The sequence below is a fragment of the Phytophthora parasitica genome (genome assembly GCF_000247585.1).
Source record: "Phytophthora parasitica INRA-310 unplaced genomic scaffold supercont2.64, whole genome shotgun sequence".
In the NCBI taxonomy this organism is placed as follows: Eukaryota; Oomycota; class Peronosporomycetes; order Peronosporales; family Peronosporaceae; genus Phytophthora; species Phytophthora nicotianae.
The window spans coordinates 184611-205632 of NW_008649050.1; the positions used below are offsets into that span (position 1 = coordinate 184611).

Below are 21022 nucleotides of genomic sequence, written 5' to 3' on the forward strand. Positions count from 1 at the left end.
GCTGTCGGTTTTAGCTACCTATCTCGGACCAGTGTGGTGAAGCGCCAGTCGGCTTTTGTGAACAAGAAGCTGATTGATGGGAAGTGACCCGATCCAGCCCTGAGACTTGTGGTCGACGACGGTGCGTCAGTGATTACGTCATCATCGATGAGGATTACGCAATCATCGGAGTGGATCGACATGGTGCAATCCTTTGGATACACGATCTACCGACAAGGACGCGATCTACTGATGACACATATGGGTTAGCGTCCATCGATATCCTTGAGTGTGGAATTTCACGTCGTTTTCCTCCTCGACTGGAACGTAGTATTGCAGGTGGATACCGCGCTCAATCCGTCATGATCATGTTCGTACTGGGTAGGAAATTTGAGTTCGGCCAGTTCGAAGCCGCGGCAGCAGCGGGCTCCCGGGGTACTAAAAAAGCCGAACTGAGCAAACATGCAGCTTCAAACAAGTATGATGGAAGGCTCCAGGCCAAGATTCTTCATCTTTCAAAATATGACTTGGCTGGAAGTATCGGCGAGAAATGGAGAAAAGATTTGGATGATGTGACGTTCTTGGAGCCTGCCAAACGAAGGAAGCAGGAGTTGGCTGCCTTGGCCAATAGAGTCGAGGTTGGAGGCGGTGGCAAGTCGGAGGTGGAGTCGGAGGTGGCAGCGGCGGGGTTGTAGTCGAGGTCTTGCTTGAAGGTTGAGTTGAACAGAAGAGGCAAATTGAGAAGTGATTAATCAGTTAGAGTTTGCGGCGGCAAGTTAGTAGTTGCCGCACAAAACCAGTATTTCTTGGCAACCGGATAGTCACGCACGTATCCAGGTCCCATCCTAAAAACTATCTTTCTCAAATCCTGTTTTATCTGTAGCTACCAATGAAAACCTACGAATCCTAATCTTATCTTGGTCGGAAATTTTTCGCACAGCGTCCGATAATCACAATTTCCGGATGGAAGCTTGATTGTTGCAAATCCATGTGATTTAGGACCAATAGGATTGTAGACTGATGTAAAAGACACGCAATTTAAGTTTACCCCGTCCAGAATAATCTGACCAGCTGAACTCAAATAATTGGCGTGACTGATCACTGCCATGCCATTGGTCAGATGACCACCACGTCACAAATGAGTAATGTGATTTTCCAGGGAACAAAAGATACCACTGCTTTCTGGATGTTTCACATAGCTGGTTTTAAACAAACATTATGCTATAAAATATGTTTTCAGTGCACGTCCGATATACTAGATCATATAGTGCTTTTACTCATTCTAGTTGTTTAAAGTGACATCTATACGCTACAACCGTGCAACTCGTTTCCGGCAGTGTGGAACATATCAAAAACTAGAATTCATCATTATTAAGATAGATTTATAAACTGAACCTGTCTAAAATCAAATTGATTATTCCCGAATATAAGATTACACCGGTGCCGATAACGAGGTGCACGACTGTAACGTACAGATGTCACTCAAAGCAAAAAATATTAATAATACCGTTGTTAACACTTTCGGCTGCTTATGCCGACTGTACCACCACGGCAATTATTAATAAGTTATTTTTAATACAACGTGAACTGCCAAGTACATGTACTATTTAAGTACGAAGGATTCAATGCGTACGCGTGACAAACCACGACCACAAAGGAAGTTGCACTCGCTCAGAAATAGATAAAGTTCCCCCGTCGAGGGAACACTACCAGTTGGCGTCTTTGAGATCAAAATCTCCCAGTTAAACTACATTTTACCTGAACCAAAGCTATTTGAGAACAGCTAGCCCAAGATGGCCGCCAGAAACCATTATTAGGCATTGCCAAATCTACAGATTATCTCTGAGCTGCACTCATAACTTCACCATAGCTTTTCTTCAGTAACATCATCACTGGTACAGGTCATTGTCGCAATGTGCGGGTCTATTTCACGGTAGCACGGAAATTGAGGAATTATTGAAGCGGAAAAGCTGCAAGGCCTCGTCGAAGAGTATGTTTTTCCCATCCAAAGCGCTGTGGTTTTCCAATACAAAAAATGTGTTTTGAGACCTTATTTAACTCTCCCGGCATTAGCTCATGCGATCTACTTTTAGGCTGAAGAAGTGTTTAAATTGTTTCTTTTCCGAAATTTTCGCACTAAATAAAATGCTAAATGCATCATTCGCTCGAAAAAGTCAATCGAGCCGTGCGAGCTCCATAAACACTCGAAAAAGGGATGAAAACTCCTACAAATGATTTCCAGAGTTCTAGGAGGCGAGTCAATCTGACTCAAAACTTCTTTAACTTCCTATACTCAGAGCCGTTATCAGCTCAAAACTTTAGTAAAGTTACTTGAGAACTTGATACACCTGTTATATAGCATGAAGACTGTTTTGGTATACCCAGTATAGCAGATTTCTCTCCTAAACCTTCATACATGTAACGCGTCATTTCAGCTTAAATCAGATATGATTTCCGTCCTTTATTCAAATAGACTCGCGATGTATATCTGATATCCTTTTCACAAATAATGCCACCGTGGTGAATGTTGCTTGTGGCGGCCAAGCCTAATATCACTGTAAATTACGACTAGCCGAAGTAATTTGAATCCGTGTTAATGTTTCTCTCACACACCTATGGCAATGAAACGTCCATTTATGAATACCATGTTGCACTGGTTGCAGCGCACCTGCTAACCGAGTGTTGACGCGTTATGGATTATATTTTGGACTCAACGAAGTTTTTACTTGCGTTTTACTGTTGTAGGGCTCATCAGCCTCACCTTGTATGGGATAGTAGGTATCAACGGTATATCCAGCTTAATTTGTCCGGAATACTGTTGTGCCAGCTCGCCATCAAAAACTCTATTTTATGCCTCTCAGAACCCGCATTCTGTTCTTGAACGCGCGGAAATACGACAGACTTACAGCGAAGCACTGACCGTCTCCGTTAGGTTACCGTCACGGAACGGTTGTATTAGATCGTTACAAGCTGCAAAACGTGGTCTCGCAAACAAGCCTTGCTGTTGAACACGAGTGTTCTACTCAAAGTCCTTGTAGTGTCTACACCAGGTTGCAAACCGTTGACGGAGTCTGTCAAAATCTGCGGCCGATAACTCCGTCTTGTGGATGTTGGAAGGGTTCACACCACCTTTATCCATACCCTTGAAAAAGTCCTTAAGCGTCGTCTCAAGAGAGTCGGCTTTATTCGTTTTGGCCAAGCGCGCCAGGTGAGCGAGGTCCGCACCTGCCGGGATTTCCCTTTCTTCGTAGTCCTCTTCGCCATCACTCTTGTTGTTGCTGTGGTAGCGCAACATTCTCTTGTGGATGTTCACGACTTGGTCCGGGTACCGCGAGAAACAACCGTCATAGACGGCCCGAGATGAGGGGCTTCAGCCGCGAAAGTAGCTTCTGTGAGGAAAGCGAGGTGGGACAGAAGCATTGGGATTTTCTTCTGTTCTGCATGACGAGGGCAAGATATGGGGATCAAAAGTAATTGTATTTACGAGATTACATCGAGACCACGCGTCGGCGCGTCAGTAGGTGACGCGAACCCCATTGAGCGACGGTGGTCTCGATGTTGCTCGGTATGTGCGATTGCTAATCATCACCGCCAAAGGTGCTCCCATGTCGTCCGAGTAGTGTGTATATCGCTGGAATGCGTTGGATTTCCGTCGCCCGTGTAGTTTAATCGTTGTCGAATCCGCACGCCACCAATTAGTGCAGATACGCCTCCGCTGCGAAGTGACTGGCACGAAAACTGCTTAGCATCGAGACCATTTGCTACTGCTGCTGCCTTGAGTACTTTTGATAGTTCTTCCGCTTTCAGGATGCGTGATCTGCTAAATGAGTATATCGGATCGGTAGGTTGAAGGTGATGCTGGGCGGCAAGATCCAGATTGCTGCGCCGAAAACTGGGCAGACGCGTTGGTGACCTGAGCGCATTAGTCGTCGGGATGTACCTCGGTTCTGCTGATCGGTCTTGCTACCACGTAATGTTATCACAACGCTTGTCGCGTCGCAGAAATTAACAGCGGGTCTATCGGTAGCGTCGAAAACTTCCACGTCACGAACTTCAAGAGCGTATCAGTGTCTTCCTCCCTGCATGGCTAGATACTCAACACTTCTTCGAAGATAGAAGACACCAAGCCGCGCAGCCCCAAGAATGAGGCGGTGCTGGGGCTTCTTGTAATCGATTGGTTTGGCAATCCAGTCGAGCATTGTTGTTGTTGTTGCTGGGGCTCTGGGAGACTACTCCTCCGGATCCCTACAAGCGCGGTGGCGAGTCCAGCGGTGACAGTCGGTTCAAATCCGGCGAAGACGCGATGATATTACTTGACATGACTAAGCTGGGCGCGAATGAAGGATATTGATCTAGCGTGTTTAGTGCCCGAGGAAATGGGTGACCACCGAGAGATGGCAAACAGCACCAGTTGAAGAGATTGTGTTTAAGAATCGGATTCTGGCAGCCATGGAGATCGTCCCAGTTGTTGACAGAAGTGTTCCCATTGTCGCCATGTTGACTCATGTTGCCGTCGAGAGGTATCTGCAAGGGAGTGTTGCTGAAGAGCGACCAACTGGCGTCGTAGGCCTTCCTCACGCTGACTGGTACTTGAACCTGCGGTCATTGAGCGGTTAGTGCGAGCCACTTATTCAACAGGTTTCCAGACCATGAACGCTATCCAAAATCAGCAAGATAATTGCTTGTCCCTGTGAGATGCTCAGCCGATATTCGCAAGTCGTGTTGTGCTTCTGCTGCTCCGAAAATTCTATTAGTCTCTTGCGACTGAGGATTATAGCTTGTTAACTTGTTGCACCATTAAACAGCGGATGAGTTGTCGATCCAAAATCGCAGGTGGGTGATAGAATCTTGATCATGGGAACTTCACAGGTCACCCCAGCACAGCACAGCAAGTACTGTACTAAGGTGTTCTCTAACGTTGATACTGAACTTGCCTTGTTGAATTAGCACCTTTTCCTCGTCAAATAGGATACGGAGAAATTCACGCCGGGCTGGGTGCAATACACACAGGCCCATTCGCTGGCATCCATGTAGAGGTGTACATTCGGGTCGGGGAGATCAGAGAAAAACTCGAGTGGAACACCCCGGAGACGACCGAAGCGAAGAATGTGCTCAAACCACGTGAAATCGAGTTCGGCGTCGCGTGTTAGCGTGATGGTTCGGTCTCGTGGGGATCGTCGCCACAGCGTGGCTAACCGTTGAAAGAATGGCTTTGCAGGTCGGATGCATGCGGAAACGTGGCGTAAACTACCCAAAAGCCGAGACAGTTCTTGGTGAGTGGTTGTTCGCGCCCGCAGTATAGTGTAAACACGATCGAGGGCCTTCTGGATCTTCTAAGTAGGCATTGACACCGTCATCGCTGAAGAGTCCCATTCCAGTCCCAGGGCCACGCGTTCCGTAGACCACGGTGTGAATTTCTTTTCGGTGATGGCTCGGGGGCCAAGGGCTGCAGTCATTGCCAGTCTAAGTGCGCATTCACATGCTTCTAGTTGATTTCCCACATCAAGTTCCGCGAGTACGTGATCGTCTACCCAGTCAAAGCAAAAGAATGGCGTTGCGTCCGGATCACTAGGACTCATGCTGTGGGGGCTTTTTCAGCGCACGAGAAGCGAAATTGCTCGACCAAAGAATCCGTAGTGAGCTGGTGATCCTGTCCAGCCAAACGGAACCGCAAGGTCGATCACCACAATATCTTGCTCGGGGATTGAGCCGGCGAAAAATAGGCTAACGGTTTCATGTACGTGCAAGATGCGGAAGGCAGAATTCACATCGCCTTTCATCAGCTTGATCGCAGTCTGTGAATTGGCTGCTCTTAGACGAATAATCCGACGTGCATTCACATCAACGAGTTGATACACCAGCTCCGGAATTGATTCTTGGTCTGACCACGAGTTCGTAGATTCTCCAAGAGGATATGAGAGATCGTGAACTGATCTAGCCTCGATCGCCGGGTCCGCATCGACTTTTTCCACACATCCAAATGGACTGTAGTGCAGTTTCCATCTCGAGGCGGCGGCGCGACTCACTACCAAGTAAGTACCCTTACTCTGGCCATCACGAATACTCCGGAGCAGTGCGTTCTTGTATAGACTCACTGATTTGTGGTTTCGCACTGGTTCTCGTTGACGAAGTGTATCAGATTCAGGCTTGAATGAGTGTTCGACGCCGCGTGAGGCAGAATCGATGACCTGGTCCACGTATTCGTACCCGTGTAATAGCCACGCAAATGATCCGATGACAAGGCCTTTTTGGGGCTTGGCGAACCTGCATTTTGACCACGTAATACTCGGATGGTATTCGCCAGTGACCATCCAGCTTGGACAACGAGTTGAGACGCAAGTTCGTGATTAATAAGAAATTGAGGGACGTCAACGACCTCAATTGATCGAGAAACTGGTTCAGGATGCGGAACGTCTGCCCGTGTCAGCTCAGACAGCAGTCTGTTCCGTTGCGTTTGCTCAGCTGACTGTAATCGTTGCTCTAGGTATGCAATCACCCTCTGCACCTTCTTGATATTGTCAACACCCTCCTGGGAGCCATGCCGCGGCAAGACTCGTCCAATTCATTGCTGATCCGAAGGCACACGCACTCCTCCATAATGATCCTGGACGTAGTTAGCCACAATTTCGGGTAGCGATGGCGGCTCGAAGTGCGCTAAATAAGGTTGAATGCACCTATCCTTGTTCTTGGATGGGCAACCTTGGGTCGACACATGACGCAAGCAAAGCTGATATCCATTGTGCTTTGGTATCTTTGCAGATACATTTTGGGGAACGCGTTTGATCGTTCGACCTTGTGCTGCATCCGAATGGGAACCCACCGCACTTGGACTTGTCACCGTGCGTTGGACACTACTTGGGTTGGTGCCGTCGGAAGTGTAGTAGCAGATCGAGGTGGCTCTCGGACTAGCTGGAACAATAATTTGCTGATTTCACCGTCCTGCGTGTTGAAGCGGTTCTGAACTGCGGAGCGGATACAAAGGCCTAATGATACAGCATTTATCACCGCTGTTCTATAAGCTCCAAATACGCTGATAAACCAGGATGCGAGAACAACAATTTCCCGTGAACTCTAAGAAGAAAATTCGAACAGTCTGTCACCAAACTTCTTCGCTGCTGCGACGAGTGCTTGCGTGTGAACGTCGAAAAATTCTTGAGCGAAAGTGTGGAGTACCGAGATGACCTCTAGGAGATCCCAGTACTCGGGGTGCTCAGGGATATCAGGCAGTTCCACTTTCGGCGAGAAATTGCGCAAGTTGACAGTCTTCGTCTTCTCCGTGTTGATTTGGGCGTCGATATCCCACCGTAAAAAATGCAATACCGAGAGGCTACAAGAATCAAAGTCAAAGTCGAACAGGCGAGACACGATAGCTGGATGGGGTATGAAAAGTGTTGCGTCCGAGGTGCGTACACGGTCCAGAAAATCCTCTGTAGTCTTACCTGAATATGTTGGAGCTGAAATTACCCGATGAACATCGTGCTGAACCCTCGATGGTCGAGCTTTGTGAGCTTCTGTCCGCAGTGTCGTTTGTAGATAACAAATCGCTTGCCAGTTGTCGTAAGTAAGGAGGAGGATTTACTGGTACTGGTAATGCTGCCTTCGTCGGACCGGGGCAGGATTCGGGATGTTGTGGCGCCGTAGCGAGGGCTATCGAGCCCCAAGTCAGGGATGTCAGACAGGTACAGCAGGACAACCGTTTGCGGCATGGCAATGCTTGAACTTATCACTGAGAAGGAAGAGACTTGGGCCTGGTGGAGGAAAAGCGATAATGACTGAAGACTTCTCGATCTCTGTTGAGGCTAAGTTTGGTCAGCCGAGCTTTAGAATTAAGGACTGTCATTCTGCCATCTGCTCCACCATGAAAAAGTGCTTTTCACCTCTGGCCAAAAGCTCCAATTACTGGTTGGTGTGATCCTCTGCGGAGACTTTTGCGGGGCAAGGCAAATTGTGGGATGAGATTGCAGAATGATGCCTGACTAGTTCGTACTGAATTATCCTAGTGGTTTTGAGCAGCAGCATCGGTCTTAACGACGTGAAGTCTCATCACAAAATTAGGATTTGGGATGCAATTGTAGAAGGACTCATCAATGGCCATCAATGATTACGAAAGTTTTGTTAGAATGAATTGTGGACATTTTCGTTTAACAAAAAATTGATCGAACCTTATCACCCAGCAGAAATCCAAATCATATTTTCCTTCACCTATAGAGTCGTACTGTACGTAACGATACTCTATCCCGAGTTTTAAGTCGGTGTGCTGCATTACGAACACGGAAATCGTACGCATAGATCCAAGTTACCACTCCTGCTGGTTTTGAGGAAATGGGGGTACATAACAGCTCCGTGTGGCACTCACTCTCAGAGTTCTAGATTTCAGCAGAAGCGGCTGGGAACATCACTAGGATAACCATCGACCTGGAGACTAGCCGCACGTACGGTCGATACTGTACAGCATTTGTTGTTCTGCTCCTTGGCTTAGATCGAGCATCGCCATCGAGAAAATCGGTCATTAAGATGATTGGATAGGAAATTCTTGTTTTCAAAAATTCTAATCAACATTGATTTAAACCTTAGCTTAAATAGACGGAATGGAAAAGTAAAAATACTGTGCTGCATAGCTCAATGTAGGCAAATGGAATACTATAAACGCCCCTGAAATGTTCGTAGTTTACCAAAACCAATAATCTGTGTCATCAGTGATGGTGGGTCGCTTTCACTGATGACACAGCTGTCCAACCACATGCACGCAATTGCTACGATCAATGTATTGCTATAAATTGCCCAGATCTCCGAAAACAATCCTCTGTATTACTGTAGCTCTTCAACAACAAGATAGGCACTGGCTCCAATCATACGTTTCGATACGATCGTGCTTTTCAACCACTACTTGAGGAACTTTTCTCGTGATTGTGGTAATTGGGACATTTATCACAATGTCGTGCTTTCGGCTGGACACAGCTCTGCATTTTACCAATTAAACGGTAAGAAGAACAGTACTTTGCCGTTTTAGGATGCTAAAATAGAGAACGGTATTATGTTGTCCAGTATATGTGGTTGGATCTACTTTTTAACGATGTTCGAGTTGAATATGCGTATATGGAAGCTTCTAGTGAAAAGCTTTGTACTCTGGGTTTAACGTAAAGAGGAGGCGGTCATTCTAACCCAAAATTACTCAGTTACTCAAAGCTTGCAAATAGTTCCTGCTGACCTTGATAATACTGTTATATAAGAGTGCCACAGGATAGTCGTGCCCAATATAATGGGATGTTCCTTCTGTTATTAGATACACGTGATTTCTGCTCATATCTGAAGCAATATCCTTCATTTAATGAAGTATTTTTCTTACACCATTTATATCTCATTCCCGTAACACAACTCAAGCAGAACACCTGGATTTTGTTGTGGCGGCCAAGCGCTACATCATCGGTAAATTAGGGGAGATAAAAGTAATTTAGTATGATGAATCTACGCTCAAAAAGCAGAGATGGGAATTCGACGAGGACTAATATCAATAGAGAAGGCGGATAATGCACATCTTTATCCATTAACCTACCTGGTTGCTGTAGCCCGCTTACTTCCTGGTTTTTTTTGTTTTTGTTTTGTTATCATTCTCCGCCATAAGCTCTCTCTCGATCTCTCTCTCGATATGAATTAGTGTATGAAGACTCGTGGCATCTGTATGCTCACTACATGGACTCAGGAGAAAATCCAGAGAACTACTTCCCTCGCTACTGACCTCGAATCGAGATTTCACCGAATCACGATGGCCCTTTTCAACCTGACACTCTAGTAGAATGATTCTACCAAGGTACTAAACGTTCAGTGCACAGTACGGAAAACATCTGTTTCTGAGGGTGCTTCGTCATCAAATGGTGAGCAACTTTCAGTTGCCGGTTAATACTGGTAGCATGCTTAAAATGATTTTCGCAGTATTCAATGCATTCCTAATCACTTGCCATTTCGCTTGCTACTTCCCAGACTCGACCCTGCCACAGTATGTCTGTTTACCGCAGCCTATTGGCGATGGTGCTTGTTCTCCTGGCCAACAGGGAGGCTCTCGCTGGGCTTCATCAAAGCAAGGCTTCAACAGAGTCGTCGACCAATGCCCCCTCTGACTACCAAGATAGGACACTTCTACGAACTCTGCAGACCGAGAACAAGTCTGTGTCAAAAATAAGTGATGCAGAGAACAGAGGTCTGCCTTTTAGCGTACCTACGTGGGTAAAAAACAAATACTGGTCCATTACTGGCAAAACCGAAGACGATGTCGTGAAGATTCTGGGACTGTATGGGTTATCGCGTGCGGCTCAGAAGAAACACGTCAACTATAAATACTTGCAAGAATACCGGTACATGATGGAAGGAAAACAACTCGACGAGTGGGTGAGGCGTGGAGACACCATGGACTCTGTTTGGCAACGTTTGGGACTGGTCAATATCCCTGTGAAAGTTTTGGAATCCACCAAGGAGTTCAATATCTACTTGCGCTTCATGAAAAGGTTTGATAAGTCCATTAAGAGCCAATACGACGAAGGCACCGTCAAGGCTCTCTGGGTTTACTACATGCCCCTAACGGAGGGTCAGCAGATGGCAAACATCAAAGTTTGGAAAAATGCTCGCAGATCCCGATCGTACGTTAGAGCAGCATTAGGATTGGATATTTCAGATTATAACGCCGCCTACTTCAAGCTATTCTTACACTTACGCAACAAAAAGAAGAAATAAACACTGACATGGCTTGCCCATCTCGACACAGAACCTTGGGCGACCTTTTCCCTCGTCATAGACCTTGACAGTTTGGTATTAGAGGGATCTGAAATGGTACGATTTTCTTATAATTATTGTGGCACTAAGAGGCATTTCCGCTGTTGTGTTTGGTCGAGCCTCGGAAAATGGCATACGCCATCGACAGCGTAAACCACTTTTTTTTTTTTTTTTTTTTTTTACTGAAAACTGTTATTAACTGGTATACCAATTTTGTTAACACGATGTATTTCTCTGTCGCTAAATTTTATATCTTTTAACACGCAATGTCTGTAACAATACACGCTTCTTGGCTGCTTTGTACAGTGAATCAAAAGAAAAAAACACCCCAGTCTTTAAAAAGAAGCACCTTATCCATGATCGGAAAGTTTTAGCGCAAGTGGGCGCTTCCTGTGAAAACCCTTCTTCACTTCACTTATGCTGGGGGCACAATAGCTCGCTGGGAATGCCACTTTATCGACTGTTGGGTTTATGAATACCAGTGTATTCGCCTAGAACGGGCATTGCTCCACTGTTATTGGATCCGACATTCGATGACACCTTACTGTGAGGTTACGTGTACTACTGTATTGCTTCAACTGTCTGCTCGTTAGAGCTCCTTCTGAGGGCTGTTACGGGTAAAACTTGTTAAGAAGTTTAGGCAGAAACACAATAAGTACATCAGATATGAAAATGATGAGAAAATCTTTGGTACTCTTTTTTTCTTAAAGATATTTGTTATTGATGTAACTTTTCGGAAAGCTAAGTTACAAGTAAATACAGCGCACTTGTTAACTCGTACGAGGAGAACGCAATCGTTAAATATTCAATTCAAAATTAATTGTATCATACTGTATAAGTAGAATAATCAGTTCTTCAACCCATTCCGCGGTTGCGGTAAAAGCTAACACTGCTCGCTGATTGGTGTATGCAGCTATCGGCATCGCAATCTCCTATCGTAGTCATCACGATGTTACAGCAAAGCTTACGCTCGCTCGAAACGGCACAAGCAAATGAAAGATTGTCCAATCACCATCAACTATAATGGTTCGTATATCGCCGACATAAAGGTCAATTCACTAGTCTCGACCATCATCAGTCTTCAATTCACCAGTCCTGTTACACGTTGCCCTCTCCCATGGAATCGACGACTGCATACGCAGTCTCGGGGACACCGAAAAATGGTGAAGCGGCCACCAAGTTGGAGTTGGCCTCAGATAAGCAGGCGTCAGCGCGGAACTCTATCGTCGATGGCCAGCTGGTGCACTTGAGTGAGCTCTTCTCGTATGCCGATGGAACGGACAAAATACTCATGATTCTCGGAGCTATTGGAGCCATGGTTGCAGGAATTGCCCAACCCATCCAAATTGTGCTCTTTGGGGACGTTCTCAACACGCTGCATCCGTCCAACGGTGGTACTGACATCGAAGATGGCGTTCGAGACGTCGCACTCAAAATTGTGTACCTTGCCGTCGCCGTCTTCTTCGCAGGTATTTTTCAAGTCGCTTGTTGGAGTATCACTGCTTCCCGTCAATCGAAACGCGTACGCAGTGCGTATGTCAGTGCTATCATCACTAAGGAGATTGGGTGGTTCGATATGAACGAGCCTATGCAACTGGGGTCTCGTGTTGCTGAAGCTACGATGATTATACAGGAAGGCATGGGTCGTAAAGTTGGGGACGGACTGAGCTCTTTCGTCATGGGTATTGCCGGTATCATCATCGGTATTGTGAAGGGATTGCAACTAGCTTTAATCCTGCTGGCGTTCACTCTGTTCATCGCTGTTGCAGCCTTTCTCGCAATGAAAGTGCTGTCTACCTCTACACAAGCTGGGCTAGAAGCTTATGGGAAGGCCGGTGCCATCGCACAAGAAGCTTTGAGCAATATACGGACGGTATACATGTTCAACTGCATCAACCGTTTCGTTGACAAATATGAAGACGCACTCGGACTGTCAACGAAAGCAGGAATCAAGAAAGGTTTCGCTGTAGGATGAGGCACCGGTCTTATGTTCGCTGCGACGTTCTGTACGTACGCGGGTGGCATGTATTTTGGAGCTCTTATGGTGGCAAACGACCAACTGGACGGTAATTCCTGTTCGGGATCTGGATGCTACGACGGTGGAAAGGTGCTTACTGTGTTCTTCGCAGTCACGATGGGTGCCATGGCTCTAGGCCAAGCTGGACCAAGTATCGAAGCCATAACAGGAGCACGTTCTGCGGCTTTTCCAGTGTTTCAGACAATTTAAAGTCCTTCACTCATGGATCCCTTGTGTGAAGAGGGCAAAACGTTGGGTACTGTTTATGGTCGCATTCAGATTGAAAATGTTCCATCCCGGCGGGACGTACTAATTTGTCGTAATTACTCGTTGGCGATTGCACCGGGCGAGACTGTGGCCCTTGTTGGGCCCAGTGGGAGTGGTAAAAGCACCGTCGTTTCGCTGTTGGAACGTTTTTACGATCCGCAGACTGGTATCGTGAGTATCGATGGGGTCGATGTACGTACACTAAATGTCAAATGGCTTCGTTCACAGATTGGCCTCGTAGGCCAAGAACCTGCATTGTTTGCCACGTCAATCATGGAGAACATTCGATACGGGTATCCTGCCGCGACAGATGAGCAGGTGGTCGAAGCTGCTAAAATGGACAATGCCTACGATTTTTATTCAGGAGTTCCCACAAGGTTTCAACACAGAAGTGGGCGAACGTGGAGCGCAGCTTTCAGGCGGTCAAAAGCAGCGGATTGCTATTGCACGTGCGATCATCAAGAATCCATCGATCTTGTTACTGGATGAGGCGACAAGTGCCTTGGACATTGAGAGCTAACGCGTTGTGCAGGCGTCGCTTGATCAACTACTGGCAAACTCGCACAGAACCACGGTCATTGTAGCTCACAGACTGTCGACGATCAGAAATACTGACCGTATTGCTGTGCACAGCGACGGAGCTATAGTTGAAATTGGTTCTCATGACGAGCTTATGGAGTTACCCAACGGGCATTATCGTAGTTTGGTCGAAGCTCAAGCTCACGCCTCACACGACGATAAACAGAACGCTGTCGATATGGAAGAACAGGAGGATCAGAGATCGACACGTGGCGATATCAAGCTCAAGCAATCCACTACGCAGCCCAGAACAAAAGATAAGAATGATACTGTCAGTGAAGACAACGAAGAGGGCGATGTACAGTTGCCTCCATTTTCGATAAGTCGGCTGTGGAAAATGTCTGCTCCCGAGTGGAAGTTTATGGTCATGGGTGCTTTCGGTGCAGTGGTGAATGCTGCTGTGTTCCCCGTATGGGGCGTTCTTCTTGTGAAGATCACAGTGCTGTTTTTCCGACTCGATTACACGAAGAGTGAGATGCTTGACCATGCACGCTGGTGGTCCCTGGGATTTATCGGGCTGGCAGTTTTCTTCGGCGTGTCTGTAATGATGCAGCACTATGGCTTTGGTGTGGTTTCTCAGAGACTGATATCACGTGTGCGGTTGGCTACTTTCAGTGCGATGTTAGAGCAAGAGATTGGCTGGTTTGACTTGGATGAGAATTCTTCGGGTGCTCTGGTGTCTCGATTGTCGACGGACTCGACGGTACTTCAAGCGATGACTTCGGAAATGCTCAACCGAGGGCTGGTTAATGCTACAACGCTCGCTATTGCTTTCGTTATCGCCTTCTACTACAGCTGGCAAGTGACTCTAATCCTGCTGGCGGCATTCCCCGTAGTGGCATTATCTTCATTCATCCAGGCCAAACAGGTTGCTGGTACCAACGCTAGCAAGCAGAACAACGACGCCGACACTTTGGCTGGAGCTTTGCTCACTGAAGTAATCGGTTCTATCCGCACCGTTGCTTCATTCGGGATGGAAAGTGCTTTAAACTCGGTATATTCGGACTTGTTGAACGCCTCGAAGGAAATCGACGCGAAAACCGGTATCATCGGTGGGTTATCGTTTGGTGTTTCACAAGCAGCGATGCTGATGGTTATCGCACTGGTTTGGTATATTAGTGGGATCTGGATCTCCGACGGTATCATCACTTTTGAGGAGATGTTTATGGTGGTCCTAGTGATCATGACTAGCACTTTCGCAGTGGGAATGGCAGTGCAAGGTGCTACAGATGGCACCACAGCCAAATTAGCTGCTCAGCGTGTCTTCAAGATCATCGATCGCAAGCCAAAGATTAATTCAACCTCGGATGCAGGGCTTAAGTTACCGTGTATAGATGGCAACATCGAGTTCTGCAAAATAGAGTTCGCGTACCCTGCTCGACCCGATGCAAAGATCTACAGGAGCTATAGTCTGAAGATTGAAAATGGCCAGACAGTTGCTCTCGTCTGAGCGAGTGGCAGCGGCAAGAGCACGGCGATCTCGCTGCTGGAACGCTTCTACGATCCCAGCGCTGGTTCAGTGACACTGGATGGTTACGACCTTAAAGAACTGAATGTGCAGTGGCTGCGAGAGAATGTTTCTTTAGTCAGTCAGGAACCAGTACTATTTTCTGGAACCATTGCGGAGAATATCAGTCTTGGTAAGCCTGGATCCAATCGCGAGGAGATTGTCGAGGCAGCAAAGAAGGCGAACGCTTTTGACTTCATCAGTAACTTTCCGAATGGCTTTGATACCGACGTGGGTGATCGTGGTGCTCAAGTTTCAGGAGGTCGAAAGCAACGTATTGCTATCGCTCGTGCCATTCTTCGAGACCCGTCGGTGTTGCTATCGGACGAAGCCACAAGCGCTCTGGATAATGAGAGCGAGCGCATGGTGCAAGTCTCGTTAGATCGATTACTAACGCAGAAGCAGCGCACTACGATCATCGTGGCGCATCGTCTCTCCACTATCCGACATGCGGATCTAATTGCTGTAACTCAAGATGGCGCTATTGTCGAGCAAGGTACGCACGACCAACTCTTGCAGCTTCCAAACGGTATCTACAAAGGTCTTGTCGGTCATCACGATACCATCGAATAACAAACAGAAAAAACACATGATCATTGGAACTGTTCGGATGCACCGTCGTCATGTTCACCAAAAGAGCATACGCTGTTTTGTTAACATGTAAGTTCGGAAGGGGGGGGGGGGGGGGGGGGGCTCCCTATCATCCTGGTGAGACCGACTATCTTGAGCTATCTGTTGAACAAGCTCAAGAAATGGGAAGGATAGACCCAGCAGTAGATTGTCGTCGATAAAGATTGAGTCTGCTATGCCTGCTACTCAAGAAATTTAAAAAATACTTTCTATACGCAGGGTGGGCATGATGAAATCGTCTTAACTATTACCATGGCTAGCACTGGGAAGATCTGGGTTTTACAGGTTGAACCGAGCAAATACTTATTTATACTAGTATAAATTAACTTTATAAACAAACACAGCTTTTTGTTTGTCGCGCATTGCCTGTAACGCCGCATCGGCATTACTTTGCCCGTAATTACATTGGCTATAGAAAAAAAAATACATACTCGTAGTGTCTCCAAAATGTTTCTTACTTAAAACAAAATAGAAAATCTGCACCGCTTACCTATTCGTAAGACATTAGGATATTAAAAGTTGATGCGATTCGCTTAGTGTGTGTGGGTGCCGGTCAAATTTACACGATTCTAAATATAAGAAGAAGAATTCAGCAATACCATACTACGTGTAGCTCTCGTCACGTCAGTTGTGTAGAATGCTAAGTTAGTGTTTTTGTTCAATTTACTGTCAAACAAACTATCATTGCGATGGTTGTCCAACTCGGTACTCTTCCGCAAAAAAAAATAATGCAGGAACTAATGGCTCACGGCATTGCCAGCTCTACTACTTCCCTCAATCTCTATGTGCAAATTGGTGTGTCTCCGTCCAAGTTGCGGGTGTTGGACATTTGCACGTTGGTGTCAGACGAGAATAAGCTACTTGGTGGCATGGTATCGACGGGGAAAAATGCGTTGTGATCAGCTTAAGACCACAACCAGTAGCACAGGTATGCGCAGGATCAGTTGCATTGCTTAGTCAGTGTCATTCATTGAGCCATTCATATGTATACATGGTCTCTCAAGAAAACTCAAAGGATTCACGTACCTTTCGATGTTGAAATTCTTGATGACGATAGTGAGTTTGTTAACTAGGCTTCTATGAAAAATAAATCTACACACTTGCAGTGGAGAACGCAGAGATGGATGAAGGATATGTTGAAGACCTCAAACGAGCGTTCAGCAGGTGGAGTGTGTTGCTTACATAGGCTAAGTGGAGTTCCTTCGTATTGATATAACTGCCTCTATTGCGTATTAGTGAAATGACGGAAAACATGAGAGATCGGTGAATTCCATTGGAATCGTATGCGTACGACCAAGAATTTGGTTGGGCGTTGCGGGTTGGACTTCTTGAGCCGTCCCTGACGAAATACGGGATGAAGGTGGCAGATGCACCTACAGAGGCTGAAGACGTCAAAGAAGAAGTGAGCGCAAGCGACTGCCAGCATTGGAGGTCTTTCAATAAACGAGGACGAGTAGGCACTAAATCAGGAGAAGATCCCATACCCTCATGAACCATAATCTCTTCATACTTCTCCTTCATGCAACCAAGCTGCTTCCAGCGTTTCAGAGCTAGTTCAAAATCTTTGACGTCTATGCAAGGAGGATTGCACGGCAAGACTACGAGCCAAATTGAAGAGAAGGAACAGCAGATTACTGCACGGGCGGAGGCTGTCCAGAGTTTGCGTACTCGGGAGATTCGATCAATCATGAAAGCGTATGTTTGCGTCTTCGTCAAGAACCTGAAGAAAATACAAAGCTACAACTGACGTTGTAAACTTGATAGAGATGGCGATCAAATGTCGTGCCTCAACGAGTCCTCGGCAGATGACAGATATGTTGCTAAGTTGGTGTTGTGGCATGGGAACATTAGAAAATAAGGCTGTATATGAATCGGCTTTTACTATAGTTCCAACGTGCTTCTATACGAGGTAGATGAGTGGGGCAGCCAAAACAGTCTAAAGTCACCAAGTCTGCTACTAGAAGTGACAAGAATGACAATTTGGATCTGTCTCAAGCTGATGATACTCTCACGTTTCTTTCGAAGATGAAGACGGTCGATCAGAGGATTAACTCGAAATGAAGAACCCGTCTCGTACAGTAGTAATTCTCTGTCGTTATTTGGTAAAGTGATCGGGTAGGTAGCCTGCAACGGACGAGATTGGAGAAGTAAACTAAAGTTTTACCGGGAGGGATACGGAGTATCCTGTAGGACATTATATCGTTTCAAAATGTCGACTGAGTTACAAGTAACATTAGGAGACCTTCAAGGAATATTCTGCTTGGACGACCTTCGTTCAACTTGTCGCGCGTGCCACGGAATATGATGGTCAGGCCCTAACGCATCTACGTCAATGAGAACTGCCAAGTACTACTCAAGTACCTTACAAGGAACGATGTCTTCGACATCGAGAAAAGAAAGGCTCTCGAAGGATTCAATGCGTACGCGTAGCAAACCGCGACTATAAATGAAGTCGCACTCGTATCAAGTTCTCCTTCGAGGGAACACTGCCAGTCGGCGTCTTCGAGAGCGAAAATCTACCAGTTATTTTCTGGTTGCCATCTTGGGCTAGCTGTCCTCAAACAGCGTCGTCTTAAATATTTTGTATCTAATTCAATGAGGGACATTGCATTGGTGGAAGACGCTAATAGTGTTTAGCAGCTGTAGTTCCTCACGTAGTGGTGACACGCAAGTCATATCGAGTGGTTCTGGCGTCTTCATGTCCCGCTTGAAATTTTTACGGAATAAACTGTTCCAGATTTGTTTTCATATGGAACCCAATCCGATTTATTTATACGATTGATAATTTTGCATACAGGAAGAAGTCCTACACTATCACCAATTACTGGGGGCCGGTAAAAAAAAATGTTATTCTGTATGTTAAAATGTACTAGCGACAAGAACACGGTCCAGCTCAACCAGTGATCCTTGATTACGAACTACCACTGTTGATGAACCACGAAACTGTGACAATGAGAATTGGGGTACATTCTTCCACATGTAGTAAAAATCCAGGCTGTTATAGGTTCTCTATCTTGCTGTCCTCGGTCTCCGCAAAATAAAGATGTTCGGAGATTATCACTCTTGAAAACGTAACCACCAACGTCAATACTATTCCTGAAGCATGAAAACCAGCTATCTCCAAGTGTTTGTTATCCTTTCCGCGGTGTCCTCCGCGACAGCGACCATCACCGTCAGGATTTCTGATAGAATTAATTCCTTTGATTTCAAATTTATGACCAATCACACGCCGCTACTTCAGCGTTACCACTTCAGGCTACGGCATCTCGACACAAGTCAATATAGTTGTAACACTAGAATGCTGATGTGAACGCTCTTTCGTGCGGTTCGTGGTGCCAGACTTGAAGCTAGCATTCTCTGATGCACCTGGCAACAGAGTAACCACAGACCCCCCCCTCCTTTTCGGTGACTAACAATGTGGAGTCGATGACAACGACGCGGACTGATGGTGACCCTGAAGGATGCTAGGATGCTCTTGCTACGGCGTTCTCCAACAAGCGAGTCGTCTATTCTTTCTCACGCACTTCGAAGTTCCACCAACACGCTGTTTAATGACACGGACCCGGGAATCAATGTCAACCTTACAGACGTCAAAGTAAGCTAATATCGAGATGACGTAGTCCAGAGAACACGGTACATCCTTAATCTAGTTGAAGGCGACTAAAGGTTGGAAGAATTGAGTTTAAGAAAGTAAGTGAAGCGCGCTCATGGTGGCTACTTACGAGCGCAGAGGGAAACTAGTGATGGTTGCGAAAGCTTGCCAAGGAGAAGCTGTAGATATGATGTCGTCCAATAACAACGAAAGCTACGCAAATGCGACAAGAAGTTGATACTTAGTGGATAACATAGTTGGTTTTAGCCAGTTAAGTCGTGATTTGAACATTACGCATTTCATTGAAGGAGTTAGAGTAGCTAAAAATGATTTCACCATGAAATGAATCTGCTGTATTTGCAATGGCATTTGCTGTATGGTTTTCCTCGTGAAGGAAAGAAGCGTTCTGTGTTAACCATGGCTCTGTCACACTTTCGCGATTAGCCTAAGAAGCGTGGCCAGCGATCTTGCGGTAGTCGTAGTACTGGGAATAGAGCTTGTGTGGCACATGACCATACACATCGTTTGAAGTCCATCCGCGTTTGGACCATTTGGCGAACTTCTTGTATGCGAAGTTGATATCGCTCAGCATCTTATTGAGTTTTCCTTCTTTAAACGCGTTAACACCTCCAGCTCTTTCTTCCTCATCGTCTCCGTCGACGTTGTGGCTGCGTAGGGATCTCTTGACACTGGCAAACGCATCCGCCGAGCGAACCACTTCTGGTCCCAGCTTTGAGACAATGTCGCCTTGGGCGTTCGTGGCTCCACAGAGGTCGGGAGTGAGGAGGACAGGCAGATACCATCAGAAAGATGTTGGAGAAACGCATTCTCGCGGGTGACGCTTGTTCTGGGCTCGGGTACTGGAGGGAAAATTGCGGAATGACATAAGCTTGGATCAAGAGCGACAGTCTTCGTGGCCATAGCGCCAACAACCACAGCACACATGTACGAGCAACAACACACGCACGGCCTCTTTACTTCGAACATCCGCTAAGCACGATAGCAGTCTGTGATGGGATCTCGCGTAGCTGTGAATGCCTCTTTTCATAGCTCGCTAGTATGTGACAGCCGCAGACAAATCTTGTTTTAGGTTGCCCAACTTGGGTACCAACTTGAAGGTCTGCATTCAAATCATGCGAGACATTTCAATTGTCTTCTTGCGGTTGACGCCAGTAATGGCTCGCCGCAAATTCAGATCTACAAAAATATGTAGGTATACATGTATAAATAAATGAGCTCTCGTCCGCACACGTTTGCTATTTTCTTCTGCAGGTGTTGTAGGTTTTCCAGCCAAACTGTCTCCAGTTATCTTCGAGGCATTAGCTAGACTAATTCACTGTAACGTATCTCACCAAAAACTAAGCTACATTAAAACTCTTCGTTATCAGGCGAACGGCTGCTTATTATAGCTGTAAGATCCATGGTCGCACGAATTTTTGTACATGTCAATATTCTCAGTATTATAAGAGTTTTACGACTTCTGTATTGATATATACGCCGACACAAGTGCATCAACAGCATGATAAGCATTTCCTCACCAACACTCCACATTAAATACCTTACATTTACCCACCAATCCGTTTCATCATATTAAGTGGCGTGGCTGAGTTTTTGTGGAAGTGGATAAGCACGCTGCATCCCCAACTTATTCTCCACTTGTAGAACTGTCTATATTGCTTTAGAAACT

General features: G+C 46.2%; 9 protein-coding genes across 9 annotated transcripts; 6 read left to right on the plus strand and 3 right to left on the minus strand.

Moving 5' to 3' along the window:
* Nucleotides 1–180: 180 nt before the first annotated feature.
* Nucleotides 181–674, plus strand: PPTG_17038 (hypothetical protein; the record flags this gene model as incomplete). The annotated part of the gene is made up of 2 exons (XM_008914875.1): nt 181–244; nt 319–674. 2 exons carry the CDS (start codon nt 181–183, stop codon nt 672–674), a joined length of 420 nt encoding a protein of 139 aa, XP_008913123.1.
* A 2324-nt stretch (nt 675–2998) lies between these two features.
* PPTG_17039 (hypothetical protein) lies at nt 2999–3274 on the minus strand (the record flags this gene model as incomplete). Its single annotated transcript, XM_008914876.1, has 1 exon — nt 2999–3274. The coding sequence occupies one exon, from the start codon at nt 3272–3274 to the stop codon at nt 2999–3001; it is 276 nt and encodes a 91-aa protein (XP_008913124.1).
* Nucleotides 3275–5231: 1957 nt separating this feature from the next.
* Nucleotides 5232–7685, minus strand: PPTG_24036 (hypothetical protein; the record flags this gene model as incomplete). The annotated part of the gene is made up of 4 exons (XM_008914877.1): nt 5232–6243; nt 6818–6962; nt 7080–7306; nt 7444–7685. The coding sequence occupies 4 exons, from the start codon at nt 7683–7685 to the stop codon at nt 5574–5576; spliced, it is 1284 nt and encodes a 427-aa protein (XP_008913125.1). The 3' UTR covers nt 5232–5573.
* A 2290-nt stretch (nt 7686–9975) lies between these two features.
* Nucleotides 9976–10704, plus strand: PPTG_17042 (hypothetical protein; the record flags this gene model as incomplete). Its single annotated transcript, XM_008914878.1, has 1 exon — nt 9976–10704. The coding sequence occupies one exon, from the start codon at nt 9976–9978 to the stop codon at nt 10702–10704; it is 729 nt and encodes a 242-aa protein (XP_008913126.1).
* Nucleotides 10705–11860: 1156 nt separating this feature from the next.
* PPTG_17043 (hypothetical protein) lies at nt 11861–12718 on the plus strand (the record flags this gene model as incomplete). Its single annotated transcript, XM_008914879.1, has 1 exon — nt 11861–12718. One exon carries the CDS (start codon nt 11861–11863, stop codon nt 12716–12718), a length of 858 nt encoding a protein of 285 aa, XP_008913127.1.
* Nucleotides 12719–12784: 66 nt separating this feature from the next.
* On the plus strand, nt 12785–15686 carry PPTG_17044 (hypothetical protein; the record flags this gene model as incomplete). The annotated part of the gene is made up of 5 exons (XM_008914880.1): nt 12785–12935; nt 13002–13320; nt 13392–13476; nt 13560–14974; nt 15062–15686. 5 exons carry the CDS (start codon nt 12785–12787, stop codon nt 15684–15686), a joined length of 2595 nt encoding a protein of 864 aa, XP_008913128.1.
* Nucleotides 15687–16483: 797 nt separating this feature from the next.
* Nucleotides 16484–16642, plus strand: PPTG_24037 (hypothetical protein; the record flags this gene model as incomplete). The annotated part of the gene is made up of 1 exon (XM_008914881.1): nt 16484–16642. One exon carries the CDS (start codon nt 16484–16486, stop codon nt 16640–16642), a length of 159 nt encoding a protein of 52 aa, XP_008913129.1.
* A 674-nt stretch (nt 16643–17316) lies between these two features.
* PPTG_24038 (hypothetical protein) lies at nt 17317–17490 on the plus strand (the record flags this gene model as incomplete). The annotated part of the gene is made up of 1 exon (XM_008914882.1): nt 17317–17490. One exon carries the CDS (start codon nt 17317–17319, stop codon nt 17488–17490), a length of 174 nt encoding a protein of 57 aa, XP_008913130.1.
* Nucleotides 17491–19620: 2130 nt separating this feature from the next.
* On the minus strand, nt 19621–20358 carry PPTG_24039 (hypothetical protein). Its single transcript, XM_008914883.1, has one exon. The coding sequence runs from the start codon at nt 20320–20322 to the stop codon at nt 19921–19923; it is 402 nt and encodes a 133-aa protein (XP_008913131.1). The 5' UTR covers nt 20323–20358; the 3' UTR covers nt 19621–19920.
* Between the last annotated feature and the right edge of the window lie 664 nt (nt 20359–21022).